General features: G+C 59.1%; 1 protein-coding gene across 1 annotated transcript; it reads right to left on the bottom strand.

Moving 5' to 3' along the window:
- Positions 1-788: 788 nt before the first annotated feature.
- Positions 789-15,858, bottom strand: IQGAP3 (IQ motif containing GTPase activating protein 3). Its single transcript, XM_032093611.1, has 38 exons — positions 15,834-15,858; positions 15,090-15,177; positions 14,587-14,743; positions 14,277-14,354; positions 14,019-14,095; positions 13,820-13,887; positions 13,440-13,553; positions 12,847-13,025; positions 12,458-12,545; positions 12,042-12,205; positions 11,775-11,862; positions 11,466-11,629; positions 11,146-11,306; positions 10,806-10,930; positions 10,467-10,630; positions 10,185-10,275; positions 9,936-10,103; positions 9,676-9,818; positions 9,432-9,602; positions 9,062-9,145; positions 8,508-8,579; positions 7,893-7,962; positions 7,302-7,510; positions 6,941-7,093; positions 6,667-6,830; positions 6,298-6,522; positions 6,072-6,212; positions 5,516-5,600; positions 4,988-5,220; positions 4,768-4,900; positions 4,371-4,473; positions 4,069-4,213; positions 3,818-3,905; positions 3,361-3,573; positions 3,074-3,240; positions 2,819-2,920; positions 2,340-2,448; positions 789-2,084 (listed from the first exon to the last, which is right to left on the bottom strand). Exons 1-38 carry the CDS (start codon positions 15,856-15,858, stop codon positions 1,971-1,973), a joined length of 4,923 nt encoding a protein of 1,640 aa, XP_031949502.1. The 3' UTR covers positions 789-1,970.
- Between the last annotated feature and the right edge of the window lie 1,570 nt (positions 15,859-17,428).

The following is a 17,428-nucleotide window of genomic DNA, read 5'->3' as shown; positions in this document are numbered from 1 at the left end:
ATGGTTGGCCACAGTACAACTTCCCGGGAGCCAAAAAAAAAATCACCTTTTCCACAGCAACACCAAGTCCCCTCCAGCCCATGCTGCAACTGTGCTTAGTGAATAGTTGGGAGTATTATCATTAGGTGGAGTTCTTTACCTCAGGCTTCCCCTGCATCCCCAGGACACCCCAAAAAAGTGGTTTCAGCTTGCCAAATGCTGCTGGTGCAAAGCCAATGGCTGCTTGGCTGCTGGGGGAGGTGGCTGGCAGCAACAAACCACACTGAGCCGCAGCCAGAGACGCGCTAGATCCTCCTCTGAAGGCAAGGAAGGAAAAAAATAAACAAATATGGTAACCAGAAGATAAAAATCCCAATGTGGTAATGGGTAATGTGCAGCAGCAGCTTCCCAGGATCCTGTCCCTGCAGATAGTGCAGCATCCAACAGGTTAATGGCAGCCCGGTCCTATTTTAAACACGGAAAAGTGCTGCAGCTTGATCCCACTTCATTCCTGTAGAGATATAATCATAGTCTTTAGGAGATGTAATCATAGTATTTATTTAAGAATTAAGTGTGTCTGAAAGTGGCCTAAATTCCCCGTGCAAGAGCTGAGCTGGTGCCTCAGCACCTGACTCGGCACCGCTGCGAGGGAGCCGGGCCCTGGTGTCCCTGGCCAGAAGCTAAGGGGGCACCTGCTTTGGGAACAGGGACTGTAGGGAACGTCACCAGCCTGAAGGACCCTGGTAAGCAAGGGGGGAGGCAGGTGAGGACCACAGGGAAATGATCATCCAGAGCAACTCTGCCTTTTCTGATACATCTTTATTTAGAGTAAACAAGCAGAGGCAGCACAGCAGGAATCCAGCACGGAGGGGGATGGAATAAGCAGCATTTGAGGCATTTATATGAGAGAAGGGAAAGAAAAAACACATAAAAACTTCATAAACAAACATCATTTTCCAAAAGACGAGACAGAGCCTGAGATGCCGATAGATCAGGTACCATCCCCCAGAAAACTTCCTTTGTGGAGCAGGTTTGGGACCTGCTGCTCCTGTGCCTAAAGGAGATGGGGTGGGAGGAGACTGGGACCACCAGCAGCTCCTTTCCCATCCCATGGAAGGGGCTGGAGAAGGAGCTCACATGGAGAGAAAGTGCTTTAAATGCAGCCACGGCCAAACACAGTCATTGTGCCACCCTTGAAAACCAGTTAAGCACCAGAGCAAATCAAGATGGGACAGAGACATCACCACCCCTACTGGGGTGGTGGTGTGGGGTTGTTCCACAGCAGATGGCAGGCACCAACATGGTCCAGAGGTGTGGTCCCTGCTCCAGTCCCTCAAAGCATCCCTGGGACAGCAGTGACACTGAGCCTCTGCCTTGGATTTCTGCCCCAGCCTGGCTGAACAGCAGTGAAATTCATCTTTAAAAACCAAAATTCGTCTATTGCACCTCAATTTACTAGAGAAGAGCTCACAGCTGTCTTCACAAGCAGTTATTGCCTCTCTGTTCTGGCCTCTCCCTACCCCTCCCTATAAAGGCTGATTCTGACATTTCCCCAGCCTTAGTGTAAGGAATATATATATATATATTAGAATACCTTTATTAGATCAGTAAAACCTGTGTAGTGTCCAGAAATACAGAGTGTCCTTGGGCAGCTGGCTGTTGGCAACGCAGGAATTAAACAGCCAAAATACCCAGATAAAAAGTAGATTTTAAGAGCAACACATTCTGCAAAAGCTTTGGCAGCTGCACCCTCCTGCAGGGAGGTTGGGCACTGGTTTAGTACCAAGCTCGGGGTGCCCAGGGCTGGGGCTGAGCCCTGTGTGCCCCAGTCAGGCACCGCTGGCTGCAGCTGCACAAGCACACTGCATCCATGCAGGGAAGCTCCATGGCCAGCAGCAGCGTCCCTGCCCTGGGACCACTGACCCTGAGGTCTCTTTGGCAGGTTTACATTGTCCCCCTTCCCTACAGCCCCACCCCCACCCCTGACCCTGTTACTTCTTGAAGAACTTCTTGTTGAGGAGGAAAATGAGCAGGTTGACATTGACCTTGGCCTTGTCGAACATCTTCATGACTGCTACGCCCTCGTACTGCAGCTGCAGCAGGTCCTGTGGGAGAGGGGACTGTCACCACCACCCGTGCTGTGCCCAGCCAGGGGAGCCCAGCCACAGGTCCCAGAGACAGGGATCAGCACAGAGCTGGGTTTGCAGGGGGAGATGCACAGCGAGGCTGCCCCCAGCACCTCAGGGCAGGGCTCCACGGGCTCCGAGCCCCCACAAGAGCTGCAGACACCACCCAGCCCCCACAGACCCCGGCTGCCCTCATCCCTCTGGCCCCCAGCAGCTGCAGGACAGGCTCCACACCTGGTAGTGCAGCTGGAAGTGCTCCATGTCGATCCCCATGAATTTGGCTTTCACCTGGAACCTGCCTGACTCCTCACAGGGGATGATGTCAAAGATCACGTTCCTGAGCCTGAGAAGACAGAGCCACTCGCTACCAAAAGGGGCTTCACAGCTTTAACACAACCAAGGAGCAGGTCACGCACCCAGTGCACCCCCTCAGCACAGCAGCCAGACCCACAGCCCAAACCCCACTGCAAATCCCAACCTTCCTGCATTTTCCTGCACAAAACTGCTTGCCCCATCCATGGCAGGACAACAGTGGCCCATGTGCATCCTCCTCCTCGGTTATTTTCGTCTACCTGCCCAAGTTTTCATTAAATCATGCAATATCCTGAGTCAGAAGGGACCCACAAGGATCATTGAGTCCATCAAGTCCAACTCCTGGCCCTGCACTGAATAACCCCAAGCAAGAGCTCCTCCCCTGGGGCAGGGTTACGCACTGGCTGGGCGGCAGGTCCTGGATTTCCAGCAGCACCCCCTTCTCCCACAGCTGGGCTGCCGTGTAGTGCAGCGATGGCAGCTTCTTGCTCTTCCCACTGACCCTGCAAGAGAAGGAACCACGTACTGAGAGCTCATCTCCAGCCATCTGTGACCCCTTGGATCCCCAATATGTCCCAGATTCACAACAACCAGAGAGCAATGAAAATGAATAATAGTATTTTTAAAAATTACTGATTTTTGGTAAGGAACCGCACTTGTTGCTGGCTGCCAGGTTGTCAAGGCAGGTCTTGATGTACTGGTTGTAATAATCAATTTGCTCCTCATAAAACAAGGTCTTGGCATCAAGGCCCTCCAGGGTCTGCCTCAGCTTCAGGAGCTCCCTGTGGCGCTGCTGCCGGTGACGCCGCTGGTTCCGAATGTCCTGGAGGAAACAAAGCGGTGCCAGAAAGCCAAAATACGTCATTATGAGCTTTACCAGAGCACCAGAGCAGCACCTCAGTGGGGTTTAGGGGTGATCCCCAGTTTGTGTCCCCCAGCACACCTTGGCCAGCTCATCAACGAGCTCCTGGTACCGGTTGGCAGAGTCCACCAGCCCCAGGCTCTCCAAGCGCCGCAGGTTGCGGATGACCTTGCGCTTCTTCTCCTCCATGGAGAGCTGGCCGTTGGCAGCCAGGGAGCGATGGCGCTTCAGCGGGGCAGAGGCCTGGGCGTCTCTCAGCGCTCGCCGGCGCACGAGGCGCTCATGGGCGGCTTCCTAGGGATGAGAAGGGATGAGCCTGGAACACAGCTGGAATGGGATACAGAGATGGAACAGCCAAACTCCTTCACCCACGCTTTGATGTGGGTCTCTCCTGGCCCAAGAACGCGTGATTTTTCTGAAAACCAGAGTCCAGTCACTGCTGGACCAGTGGAGCAGGGCAGCTTTTTGCTGAGGATTTTTTGCCATTTGCCCACAAAGTTTTGCAGTTCATGCCCAGCAGCAGCCTCACACATCCCACCTCATGCTCTGAGGCTGGTGTCCACAGGATTTCCGGGAGGGAATCTCCTGGCTGCGACTGGATCAAATCCACCAGCATCTGCTTGGTGCTAGAGACCAGAGGGAGATGTCAGGCATCCACTCCAGACCAGCACCCTCCACACAATATTCAGTTGCCTCCCAAGAGTTTCTTGCCCGTCTTGAGCATCTCAACCCCCAGTACCCTTCCAACATCCCCAGGACCCTCCTGATGCCCGCAGAGCCCATCCTCACCTCAACAGCAGGCTCCTTGTGTCACTCTCCTCGCTGCTGGCTGCTGGCACCAGCTTGTTGGTGAGGGTGAGGGAGATCTCCGTTCTGCTGAGCTGGGAGAGCACCTGCTCAGCACCACTGTCTCCTAGGCTGGCAACACTCTCCCCTGCGAGGGCAGAGAGAGCCCTGCTAGCAGTGTTGGGCTCTAGAGGGCTGACTTTCCATGCCCAAAGCAATCCAGCTCGAGCTTCGTGCAAAGAAAGTGTACCTATGTCCACCCTCCTCTCATCAGGGTAGGGGGTGGGTCCTGGAGTTCAACCTACCGACCAGGGACTGGACTGTAGGAAGCTCATCAAGATCCTCCAGGAGCTCGTGCAGGGGGTCACTGTGGTGTGGTGCGATGGAGTCCTGGTGCTCGAGCAGGAGCTGGACAGTGCAAGGGATGAGTCAGTGGCAAAGGAGGATGCAAAGGGAGAGCGAGGGAGGGTCAGCCAGGAGCGGCACAACGCCCTTTGCACCCAAGAGGGGATGGAGAAGATATGAGGTTTGCAAAAGGACAAACCTGCAGAATCTAGATCATTTCCTTGCTTAGAAAAAATGGGTCAGGAAGAGGGAAGCTGTGCCAGGGGTGGGATACAGAGGAATGCAAGGAAATGCAGCAGAAAGCCGAGGAGGTGGGAGCAGAGGAAACAGATCTTGCCATGAGCATTATGCCCTGACCTTGTGCGTGTTGATGAGCTCCCCCACAGTGATGTAGATGACTGGTTTGGCCACTGCCACCATCTCTGAGTACTCATCCATGTTAAACCTCTCTTCAGGCTCAGGGACGCAGCAGGCAGCAGAGATGAACCTCCTGCGGGGAGGGAGCCCTTTGGTCAGCCCCAAACCCTGCCACCAGCTCCTAGCCGCCCTCCCACGCCCTCGCCATCCTGGGGCCCACCTGAACTTGTTGTGGGTGTCCTCCAGGTACTGGTTGAGCCCGCAGAGATGGGCGCTCTCCCCCTCGAAGGCCTTGCGGGCAGCGGCGTGCTGCAGCACGTTGGCGATGGACCCCAGGCTGCGGCGGTGGTCGGGGTGCAGGGCTGCCCCGGCAGACACGTCCACGATGTCAAAGCCATCAGGGGCCACCACCGCCGGGTTCATGAAGCGGTAGTAGAGCAGGTTCCCCACGATCTAGGACATGAGACAGGCTGGGGGTTGGGGAGCAGATGGGTTGGGGCCCAAGGAGCTGATGCTCAGCAGGGAAGGATGCTTCATCCCTGCACTGCCTGGTAGGATCCTCTTGGCAGAGATGGCAGTGCAGGGAAAAGCCCACTCTTGGCATTTCCTTAGTGGCTCAAGGAAAATGTTGATTTGGGCACATTTTTAAGTCAAGAGGACCTGACATTCTGTGGAGGGATATTGGCCCTTCATGAACAGGCACAGCTGAACCCCACCAAACTGTGCAGACACCCCAGTCCCAGGGTACCTTATCAACCTCCTCTGCCGGGGCCTTGGGGAATTTCTCAACCAAGGACATCCTCAGGATTTTGGCCATGTAGCGCATCCCATAGCTGAGGAGAGGCAGGGAGAAGGCCATCAGCACGTGGGTCCACCCTGAACCAGTCCTACTACCCATCCATCCAAGAAGCAGCAAGCCACTAGCCCTGGGGTGATGGAGAAGCCCACAGGTGGGATTGGCAGCTACAGCACCCCTCAGCTCCCTCCCCCACCCTGCTGCCAGCCCAGGCATCTCTGGAGGAAGCCTTCATCCTCTGAGATGACCACAAAGCTCAGATTCCTCCTGGCAGACATCTCAATGTCAGCAGTAAACTGCCCAGAAACGGAGCAGAAAAACAAGCCAGCCCATGGGGCACTGCTGATATTTGGGGTTCCTCTTGCTGACAGTGCAGTAACTCAGTCCTGCAGCAGCAAAGGGAACAGGAAGCCCCCCATAACCCAACCTCCTTTCTAAGGCCTTGCTGGAGACACCTTAGAGCCAACAGCACTGCCGGGCTGTGCACAGAAACCATCGGGATACTTACGGGATCTTGTCAACAGAAGAGGTGATGGCAGAGACAAACTTGTCTGTTATTGCCAGGAGATTGCGGATAGAAATATCCAGCCGCCTTTGGACCTCGGGATGGCTGAGAGCCTGCTCAGGGCTGACCTCGTACGGGAGCTTGCTGTGAAGGGAAGACGAGGTCCCCATCACCATCCCAATGCCCATCACCCTGTGGCCGAGCCAAGCCTTCTAACCCGGGGTCTGACCTTCTGTGCCCACTCTGCGACTCAGTCTGGTTGATCCACGCTTTGTAGATGTCCACAGGGTCCGTGCGGATGCTGAAGGTCTTGTCCTGCAGGACCTCCTGCACCGGGCCAGCCAGGATGTGCCGCAGGGCCTTCTGCCCACGCACATTGCGGTAGAAGCTGACCACCAGCCGGATCACCGTGGCATTCCCCGTCAGGATGTCATGAACATGGTCCACCTTGGACCTGGGGACAGAGATGGGGCAGATGGGATGAGGGGATGGACCAGTGTGTGTGTTCCCCACGCAGGAGGCAGCAGACAGAGGAGATAGCAGCATCCAAGCCTTTCCCTGGGCCTGTTCCCAAACCAGGGCACCCACAGACACCCACCTGATCTCCTCCTGCAGTGCCACTTTGAAGAGCTGGAGCAGCAGATAAGCCTCCCGTGGGTTGGACGCGTAGTTGTAAAGCGTAAAGATCACAGACTCCATGAATTTGGTGGACTTGTTCTGGGGCATCTGGAAGATCAGCCTGGCCAAGTACACTGGCTGTGTCTGCAGGGAGGAGGGACACCAAGCTCACCCAAATGTTGTGGGGTGGCAGGGAGCCCGGTCCCTGCACTGCCCTGAGCTGTGGGGGACAGAGCAGAGCCCCCCAACCCCACCTGCAGCAGGTAGAAGAGGTGCTGATAGGCCTCCAGCTTCTGCCGTTTCTCCTTGCTGAGCGACTTGAGCCCCTTCTGCTTGTCCATGGACATCATCTCTGAGAGCTGCTCCTTGTTCTTCTTGGTCAGCTTCTTGCAGTGGGAGACGACCTCCTGCAGCCACACAGGCAGGGAGAGAAGCACGGGGGTCTGCCTAAGGCTCCGGCATTCTGACCAGTTTCTGGGAGAGCCAGAGGCACCCCAGTGCTCCCCAACCCCTCCCTGACCCCTCTAACTACTTAAAAAGTGAAGCAGAGACAAGTCCAAGCTGCAATGAGGGCATGAGGCATGAGACAACCGAGTCCTCCCCCACTCTCCCAACCTGCAGCGTGATCCTGTTCTTGACCAGCAGCCCAATCTTGATGTCCATGAGGTCCAGGTCGCTCTCCAGCTGCCGGCTGGCACGGATCCCCTTCACCACCTCCTCCTGCAGCCGCAGCACCTCCGACTCCTCCCAGAAGTCGTGCTGGCTCTGCTCCAGCAGGTGGATGAAGCGCCGGACGATGCCCAAGGGTGGACTCTTGGTGTGGACTGTGGCAACGCACAGCAATGCCATGAATATTTGCAGGATGGAGGATGGAGTGGCCAGCCCCACCGCAGACCCCCGGACCCCCAGCATTCACCCAGACACCCCATCCTCTTCCCCAAAAAGCATCTTCTTGCAGCACCAGGACATGGGACAGCACACGGCCACACTGTGCAACAGCCTCCAGGAAGATTTTGGGGGCAGATGGGAAGCCTCAGGGCTGATGACCAAGGACCACCAAGGCACTGACACTTCTGTCCTTGCCAAGGGGCCACCAGTGGCCTACCTGCCACTGCTTCCCCACTGTTCAGAGCCAGCAAGGGAAGAGGCAGAGTCCCCTTCCCAATCAGCCATCACACTTCAGAGTGGCAATGAGCAGGCACTTACCCAGCATCCTGTAATCTCCACGGGCCTTGTTCGCTCGCACAAAAGCCTGGATTTTAATTACAGCTTTAATCTGCCAGGACAAACAAGGGGGTGGGAGATGTTTTTCCATAGTGTCCCTAACACACATGGGGAGTGAAGGAGAGCTGAACAAGCACATCTCTGCCTGGTCCCACTGCCAGGAATGTATCAAGGCCTGGGATGAGGGTCTCTGCAACCCAGGAGAGATTTTGGGATTCTACCCTTCTCAGTGGTCATTCCCTTCCACTCACTGTTTCAGAAGCTGCAGAGACTCCAGGGGTGCAACTTCACTTCCTGCAACTGACACTCCCCCTTTTCCCCCCAAAATTTCCTCCCCCTTTTAATGGGCATCTTGAAGTCACTGTTTTTTGATGGAACTGGAGTGGTTTTTCTCTCCTCCCACTTTACAAAACCCAAGAGTTTGGCTTCCAGACCCACCAGGCACCTATCTGTCCCCCTGCCAGGATGAATCAGTTCTCCTTCCAGCTGCACTGCAAGCACTCGGGGACAGGGATCCAACTGTGTGCTCTGGATCATCCCCCTCCATCCCCACCAACACGGTCCCAGGAGTTGTTTCACTCTCATCCCATCACTCACCTTCTGCCTGAAGTATCGCAGCCTCTCCTGGTACTTCCTCTGTGCCTGCCACATCCTCACGGCCGCCTGGATCTGGGACAGATGTTCAAACATTTGGATTCTGGAAGTACTTGCTAGGCCAAAGGGAATGGGGGGAGGGGAAAAATCATGAGGACTTCTAGGGGAGGTTTAGGTTGGATATTAAGGAAAATTTCTTTAGGGAAGGGCATTGGCACAGGCTGCCCAGCAAAGTGGTGGGTTCACCACCCCGGGAGGGATTTACCACCCATAGGGATGGAGCACTTGAGGACATAGTTAGTGGTGGCCTTGGCAGCGCTGGAGGAACAGCCGGACTGTGATCTTTAAGGGCTTTTCCAGCCTCAACGAGCCCATGGTAACAATTCTGTTCCAGGATTTTTTTCTCCCCTGTCCCCTCACACACTGCCCTGGCCCAGCTGCCACAATCCCCCCTGGCTCCTCTGCACTGGGCAGGGGTAGATGTCACACTCGCAAGCTGAACAAGCAGGCAACAATGCCCACAGGGGAACAAAGGCTGAAGAAAGAATCTTCCAAACCTTGATTGCAGCCTCTGTGTTGGCTTTCAGGTAGTGCAGCCTCTCCAGGTAAGCTCTGCGCTGCCTGTACCCCCTCCAACAAGCCTGGGCACAAGAAGACACCACGTAGAGAGACCTGCGTGAGGTCACTGTGACTCTGTTGGTTTTTCAGGGAGCACATGAGGAAAGAGCATAACACAGCCTAGGGGAAGAGGAAACCAGCACCCAAGCAGCTACTGTGAGAGAAACAAGCCCCACACTACCCTCACGGCAGTAAAACTACAGAGTAGCACACGCCGGCACTCCCTGGACCTGCCGGAAGATGCTGCGAGCAGCTGCCCATGGTTTGCGTTGCTGTGCTCAGAGGAGGGACAGATTCTGGCTGCATCACCTGGATCCGAATGGCAGCCAGCCTCTGCTGGCACAGGACGTGCCGCCGTGCCGCGAACTCCCGGCGAACGAGGAAGCCCCGGAGCCGCGCCTGCAGCCTCACCACTAAGGCGACGTTGGACGCCCACAGGCACTGCCGGCCGTGCGCCGCCGCCACTCGGGTGATGACCGACTGCAAGGACACCAGGCACCAGCTCAGCCCCAGAGATGCCGCCGGTGCCCACCCAGCCCCATCCTGCCCATACCTGGATCTCCTCCCGGCTCAGATGTGTGGTGTTGAAGCTGCCATTGTGTGGGCACTGCCAGCTGCCCTCCAAGGTCTGCAGGTTCAGGTAGTACTCGGCCCCATCCAGCAGCCTGTGCCGGATCCAGGATGGCTTCGCGCTCCCTGCGTACCAGGATGGATGGGAGCTGCTGGAGAGTGCTGCTCCCCCCAAACACCCGGGCCAGGGGTGCACCCCAGGCCCCCAGGGTGGGGGAGGTTTTGCAGCCCCCAGGGTTTTACCTGCTGGTCTCTTGGTGGCCATCAGAGCCGCCAGCTGCTCCTGGTAGGCGTCAGCACAGGCGCTCACCACCCCGCGCAGGGCCACGTCAGGGTTACACAGCACGCGCAGCGTCTGCGACGCCTTCCCTTCCTTGATGGCCTGGTTGATGGCAGCTGTGCCCAGAGCCACTGCGGGAGCAAAGGGGCTCACGTCAGCCCCTTCTTGTCCCCCGACCTCTGCAGCAGCACCCACATGGGGAGAGCACTCACTGCTCCTGGCTGCCACTGTGTCCTGGTTGGCCTGGCAGACCCCTTCCTGGATCTCCTCCCACCAAAGCACAGCTCCATTGTCCTCCGTGGCCTGAGAGATGGGGGAGATGGGGTCTAGTGAGTTGGGCAGCCCCCTTTGAGCACCTCCTGCTTTGCAGGTGCTGCATTGCTGGAGTGGGGGGGTTACTTCACAGTCTTGTGACCAAAGTGGGGTACCCTGCATCCAGGGGCGGATACCATGCTGCTATGGAGGTACTCCACAGCTGATGATCCCCACCCCACCTGGACTTTCTGCCTCCGTGCCCTGGACAGGACACTGTGGTAGCGCGGGGCGGTTGGAAGGGCGATGTCGGGCAGGGCGGGCGCCAGCAGCAGCAACGCCGCCAGCGTCTTCTCAGGGTCCGCCTGCAGCAGCGCCTCGTTGACCAGCCGGACTGCATGGACTCCTGTGTGGGAGGGAAGGGACACAGGTCAGCCCCTCCAGTGCACCCAAGGGAGTCACAGCCCAGGGTGGCATGAGATTCTCTGGTGTCTCATTGCGGCTGGAATCCCAGTGCAACCTCCCTCCCAGGATATCTGCAGGCCCCCTGCACGCCCAAACCTTGTGTGGGCAGGACTCACGGTTGTTTTCATCCTGCACTGATAAATTGGTGCTGTTGACACTGTCCTGAATGTCATTCCAGCTCAGGAACTCAGCTCCTGCTCTCCTTGACTGGCCTTTCAGCTGCAACAAGTCATCAAAGTACCTGCAGGAGAGACACAGGGCAATGACTTGGTGCATTCCAAGCAGGGCTCAGTGCATTCCGAGCAGGAGGGCACCTGCCAGAGCCAGCTGCCCAGCTCTTCAGACAGGCACAGGACATGAAGGCTGCTGGAACAAACCCACAAAAAGCCCAGGCCCCTGACCAGCCCCTCCCACAGGACTTCTTCACACCAGCCCCCAACACAGAGCCCAGCTCACCGCTGTGCGTTTGCATCCTCAACTCCTGAGAGGCCCAGGGCAGGGCTGACCAGGCTGCTCCAGAGCCTGTTGGGGTCCCTGGCATCCAGGGCTTGGTTAACCAGTGCCACAGCCGAGAGCATCTCCACAGCCACAAACAGCTCCTCCTGTGCCAACTCGCCCTGCATGGGGCAGGCAGAGACACTGAACCCCCATAACCTCATCCTCCAGTCCCAGCTGCTCCGGAGAAGCAGCAGCAGAGGAAGCATCGCAGTCCCAGCAGAGGCATCGACCCCCCCAGAGTCAAGGGGACCCATCGCCCATCCCCGGGGGTCTCTCACCCGCGGGTGCTGGCACTGCAGCAGGGCCAGCTGGTGCTGGTACAGGGGGGCAGCAGGGGCGTGCACATCAGGCAGTTGTGCTGCAGGGTCCATCAGCGCTTCCAAGGTTTCTGCTGGCATCCCTCGGCGGACAGCAGCGTTGATCCGGCCAACAGCCTGCAGCACTGAGGAACAGACAGGGGAGCTGGCACAGGGAGGCTGCAGGAGGTGGCCATGCCCTGTCTCAGGGCCAGGCTGCCAGCAGGCCCACCAGCTCCAGGGATGCACCAGGAAGCAGAACCTGCAACAAGTGTTCACCAAGGCACTCACTGGCTCGCTCCTTCTCGTCCCTCCGGTTCGCTGTGAGGATCCCTGCCTGCACCTCCTCCTGCTCCAGCAGCTCCAGGTAGCCCAGCTCCTGCAACAGGTAGAGAGGGGTGTCACAGCTCATCATGCTTGTGCTGACAGAGCAGCCATGCTCAGACCCCTGGCAGAAAGCTGCCAACTCCCCAGCCCAGGGGACCCCCCTCTTCTGGGGGACCATGGCATGCCCCCCAGCACAAGTACCCCACACCACAGACTCCTGCCAGCCCCTACCAGCGCCTTCTCCTCCCGGTCCACGCTCAGCTGCTCCAAGTAGAGCTCGAGGTTGTCGCGCTGGAGGCAGCGCAGGGCCAGGGTGGGGTCCTGCAGTGCGCGGTGCAGCGCCAGCACATCCTGTCTCTCCAGGGCACTGTCCACCTCTTCCAGAGCCCCACGCACTGCAAGAGGCCAGTTCACTCCAGAGGTGAGCAGGTAAATCATCCCACAGCTCCAGGGAGCAAAGGCAGCTATGGCTGAAGCCTGCATTCCCGTCATTTTAACTTCTCCTTGGAAATGCACACCCAGCCCTTCTTCCCACTAGGACTGAGGCTCCTTTCTGCTATGCCCACCTCTCTCCCCATGCCCTGGGCTACCATGGTCCCACTATAAGCCCCGGAGAACTCCCAAAGGGAAGCCCCAGCTTTGCTCACCATTCACTTTGTTGATGTTCCCTTGGATTTCAGCCTGGGTCAGACACCAGTCATAGACGTCCTCTCCTTCGGGGATCACCTGCACGTACTGGAGAGGGACTCCCCAGCCTGAGCTTTCTGCCCAAGCACACCCCACCATGCACAGTGGGGTGCCCCTGCAGATGCCTGGGCTCATTTCCCAACCCCAAGCCCTGAGTGAATCAGCCCCCAAAGAGAAATCATCTCCCCAATCTTCTGCTCAGCACAAGGGCTCCCAGGCTGCGTTTCAGCCAGCAAGCACCGTATGGTCTCTGGCCAAGGGACCCCTCCAGCTGGAAGCACCCCCCAGCCCAACAGCAAAGGGGCTGCTCCTCTCCCAGCCACCCCAGAGCACCCTGTGCCCTCCTCACCCTGTTTCTGGCATTGCTGCCCTTCTCCAGCTTGGCCTGGTGCAGAACCTCCTGGTAGGCATCTGCCAGCTCCTCGCGCAGTCCCACCAGCATCGCGTGGGGGTTGTGGAGGGTCTCCATCGTCTGGGCCACCACCCCCCGCTCCACCGCTTCGTTGATGGCCAACACTGCGGCGTGGACTGGAGGCGAGGCGGGGAGGAGGTGGGTGAGATGGGACATGGAGGGGCAAGATGGACCCCCCACTTTATCCCTGCAGGCAGTGGGACAAGACATTCCACGGGCGATGGTGGGAGCCTGCCCTGTTCGAAAGGCAAGCTGCAGTCTCCAGCACCCAGGAAGTCCGTGTCTCACAGGAAGCCCAGGGAATGCAGAACCCCAGATGCTGCTGGCCAGGAAAGGGCTGTGCCAGCACCTGCATCCTTGTGCTGGGCCAAAAGAGAACAACCTGGTGTGTCCCACTGCATCCCAGAGCACCATCACCTCCCCGAGCATCCCCTCCCAGTTTGCTGGCCCCAGAGTTGGCGTTCAGGGGCTGAGCCAAGATCCTGCTACAGGCTGACAGGCAGCCCCACTCCCCACCAGGCACCCATCACCTGCTGCTTCATCCACTGAGAGCTCATTGGCCAAAATGCCACCAATCTTGCTGAAGGCAGGCAGCTGCAGCCCATACTTCTCCAGCTCCCGCTTCATGTTGTTGATCTCCTCCTCTGGAGCAGAGCACAGAGGCAGCACTGCTCAGCACCAGCCCCGTGGCCCAGTGCTGGAGCAGGGGCAGCCAGCAGAGCCCCACTCCCCTGCCAGACCAAGAGGGGTGCAGAAAACCCCTACACTGGGGTGAGCATCCCTGAGGCAGCTTTGGCAAAACTCATCCAAAACTAGCACTCCTCACATCCCTCCTGCCACGGGACCCCAGAGCATTGGTGGCAACCCCCCTCGGCAGCCCCAGCCCAGGTCTCCCCGCATGGTGCCATACCTGTGAAGTCCACTTTCCCGTACAAGTCCTGGATCAGAGGAGCCAGCCCCAGCTTGAAGAGGTACAAGCTGAAATACAAACCCACACCGTGACATCACCTGCTTCTCCCTCCTGACGCTTCTGTGTCACCTGAGGCTGACACCACCAGAGGGCTCATAAGCACAAACACATCCCATGACAGCCAGGCCAGGGCACCCACCTGAGTGCATGGATGCAGTAGACCACCCGGGGCATGTTCTTCTTGTCATAGATGTCAGTGGTCTCTGGGTGGAAGATCTGCCAGCAAGACAAGAGACACCTCAGGTGGCAGTGGCATCAAGATGGTCCCCAGCTGGGCTGGTGTCAAAGAGTGGGGGGCAGAGACGAAGCCCCCCTGCTATACCAGCACCCCCCAGTACTGCCACAAGGCAAAGGCCAGTGTGTTCCTGGGCTGGGGAAAGCAGAGGGAAGATGTTACCGAGGGAAGCCCCACGTGGCTCATGGCATCGCGCCAGTAGTTGATGTTATCCGTGTGCCGGAAGTGAAGACCAGCTGCCTGGAAGAGAGGAGCTGAGGTCAGGCTGAACCCCACTTTCTCCCATCCCTGGGGTCCCCCTTGCCCCCAGACCAACCCAGCCAGGGCGGGAGGTTAAAGACAGAGGCAATGCCTGTGGCCTCAGTGACTGCTGTCAGCAAGTCCCTCCTCACTCTGCCCTCACCAGCAATGCAACGGTCTGGGGGCACACCCCAAGGGGTGCTACACCTTCCCTCTGGTGCCACAGCCTTACCTTGTACCGTGTCTGTTCAGGGTCGTAGATCTTCTTCAGTGGGACAATGGCAGGGGCAAAGCAGTGGCCCAGCTTGGCCAGGAGGACCCCGTTGCGCAGGCTCTCCTCCAGCTCCGTGGGCGGAGGCAGCCCCTCGCCCAGACAGGCCTCCATCCAGCTGGCAGGGCAGAGACAGAGCACGTCACAGACCCCCAGCACCCCACCTAGCAGAAAAGCACCCAAAGGACATCCCCCCCAACCCCATTCCAATAAATCCTCCCTGGCGGGGAAGCTCAGCCCTCAGGCTTTTGCTGCTGGGTGGTTTTCAGTTTGGGTGTAGGGCTGAGTGTCCCCCCACAAAAAAAACAACCCCCCAATCACCTTTGGAGAGCCACAAAGCCCCAGGATCCAGGCAGCATTCTGCAGCATTATAACCACTCCCCACCCATTCCCCCTGTCTCTCCCCTTGACACCCCTTGTCCCCCCAAATCTGAGCTCGAGGATCTCCTCAAGTGCAGCCCCACCGCTTGGCTTCTTCCAGGTGACACAGGTACTGGTAGGCAACGTTCTGCCTCCTCTGCTCGTCCATCTCTTCTGCAGTTGGGCGCTCACCTGGGGAGAAAGGGGGCCTTCGATCAGAGCCCCCTGCTCAGGGGAGATTTTTGAAGCCCCCATGGCCACTGAAACTAAGATTTGGGAAAGGCTTTGGGTGCAGTAATCTCCCACAGCCCTCGTGGGAGTGGCACCAGCGCCACCAGCCAGGCCCTTCTGGCGGTGGGAGGAAAGTTTCCGATTTCCCTTTTTCCCAAATAACGGCCATCAAGGCTGGCAGTGCGGGAGGGCCCAGAGCCAGCACCCGGGGAGGAGGTGGGGAACACAGCTGCAGGTTTGGGGTCCTTTGACACTGCTGGTGCTGGAGGCATCCACGACCCAGCTGCCCCCCAACAAACCACTCCTCAAAATATGTCCCCCTCAGTTTGTCCCCAGGTGCCTGGCACCTTGCCACCGCCGTCCCTCTACCCACATCCAGACCTGCCTGTCCCCCCTCAGCCCCCTGCTCCCCTAGACCTGACCGCTCCTCCCATCTCTCTGCACAGCCACACGTCCCTGTCCCCCCGGCACCCCACACCTGCCTGCCCCCCCAGACTTACCTATCCCCTCGCATTCCCCTGCACCCCCAGACCTATCTGTCTTCCCCCAGCTCGCTGCACCCCACACGCATCCTCCCGCACCCCCACCCGGCAGCTCCCCCGGTGCCGGTCACTCACAGCGCCCCGGCCCCGCTCCCTCCATGGCCGCGGTGGCTGCGGTGGCTCCGCCCGCGGTTTGAATCTCCCGCCGCCCACGTGGCCCCGCGCGGGGGCTGCCGGGCACCGGGAGCGGCACCGGGACCCGCACCGGGACCGCGGCACCGGGATCGGCACCGGGACCCGCGGCACCGGGACCCGCGGCACCGGGACCCGCACCGGGACCGCGGCACCGGGATCGGCACCGGGACCCGCGGCACCGGGACCCGCGGCACCGGGACCCGCACCGGGACCGCGGCACCGGGACCCGCACCGGGACCCGCGGCACCGGGATCGGCACCGGGACCCGCGGCACCGGGACCCGCGGCACCGGGACCCGCGGCACCGGGACCCGCACCGGGACCCGCGGCACCGGGAGCGGCACCGGGACCCGCACCGGGACCGCGGCACCGGGAGCGGCACCGGGACCCGCGGCACCGGGACCCGCGGCACCGGGACCCGCACCGGGACCGCGGCACCGGGACCCGCACCGGGACCCGCACCGGGACCCGCGGCACCGGGATCGGCACCGGGACCCGCGGCACCGGGACCCGCACCGGGAGCGGCGGCACCGGGATCGGCACCGGGACCCGCGGCACCGGGAGCGGCGGCACCGGGAGCGGCGGCACCGGGATCCGCACCGGGAGCGACGGCACCGGGAGCGGCGGCACCGGGACCCGCCCCGGGACCCGCACTGGGAGCGACGGCACCGGGAGCGGCGGCACCGGGATCGGCGGCACCGGGATGGGCACCGGGATCGGCACCGGGACCCGCACCGGGAGCGGCGGCACCGGGAGCGGCGGCACCGGGATCGGCACCGGGACCCGCACCGGGAGCGGCGGCACCGGGATCGGCACCGGGACCCGCACCGGGAGCGGCGGCACTGGGACCCGCACCGGGGAGCTCCGGGAACACCGAGCATGCGGGGAGGGGGCACACACCGAAGGAGCGAGGGGATCCCCGGGTTGCAGGAGGACCCTTGGGGTGCAGGGGCTGGGCACACACCGGGGTGCAGGGGGAACTTGTTATAAATGTACTGGGGTATTGGCTTTTCGCGTGTTACAAAATTATTATGTATTGTGACGTTGGTTTTTGCATGTTACCTATTGTTGGGGGGGGCTTTGCCTGGGTTCTGTAATGTAATGCTGTAGAATGTCTGTTGTTTGTGTGGTCAGTTTGGGAAGGATGGGGGGGTCTTCACATTCCTGGAAAATCTATCAGAAGAAAAGAACCCGAAACCAGATGGAATGGAGCCAAGGAGGAGATAAGGCTGATGTGATGATACTCAGCAACTCCAAAGAGTTAATGAATTATGCATGATGGTGATGAATACGAAATAAGCGATGTACTTTTAAAGACGATCTTTTGGATGTAAAGGTGTGCCTTTGGATCTCTGCCGAAGCACCTGGCCGGCCATAACACCCTTTTTGTTGTTGTCTCCTAATTGTCCCTTTTATTACATTTTTCTTAAAATTTTACTAAGAGTGAACCTCGTTTTTCACAAACTCATGGGTGAAGAGCCAAGCGAGGGCTGCTGGGGGACTCCACGGGCTGTGCCAAGGGGTCAGCGCTGTGCC

This window comes from Corvus moneduloides, chromosome 29 (genome assembly GCF_009650955.1).
Source record: "Corvus moneduloides isolate bCorMon1 chromosome 29, bCorMon1.pri, whole genome shotgun sequence".
Classification (NCBI taxonomy): Eukaryota; Metazoa; Chordata; class Aves; order Passeriformes; family Corvidae; genus Corvus; species Corvus moneduloides.
Note: the sequence above shows the minus strand (reverse complement) of the source record. Positions and strands in the feature narration are given on the sequence as shown.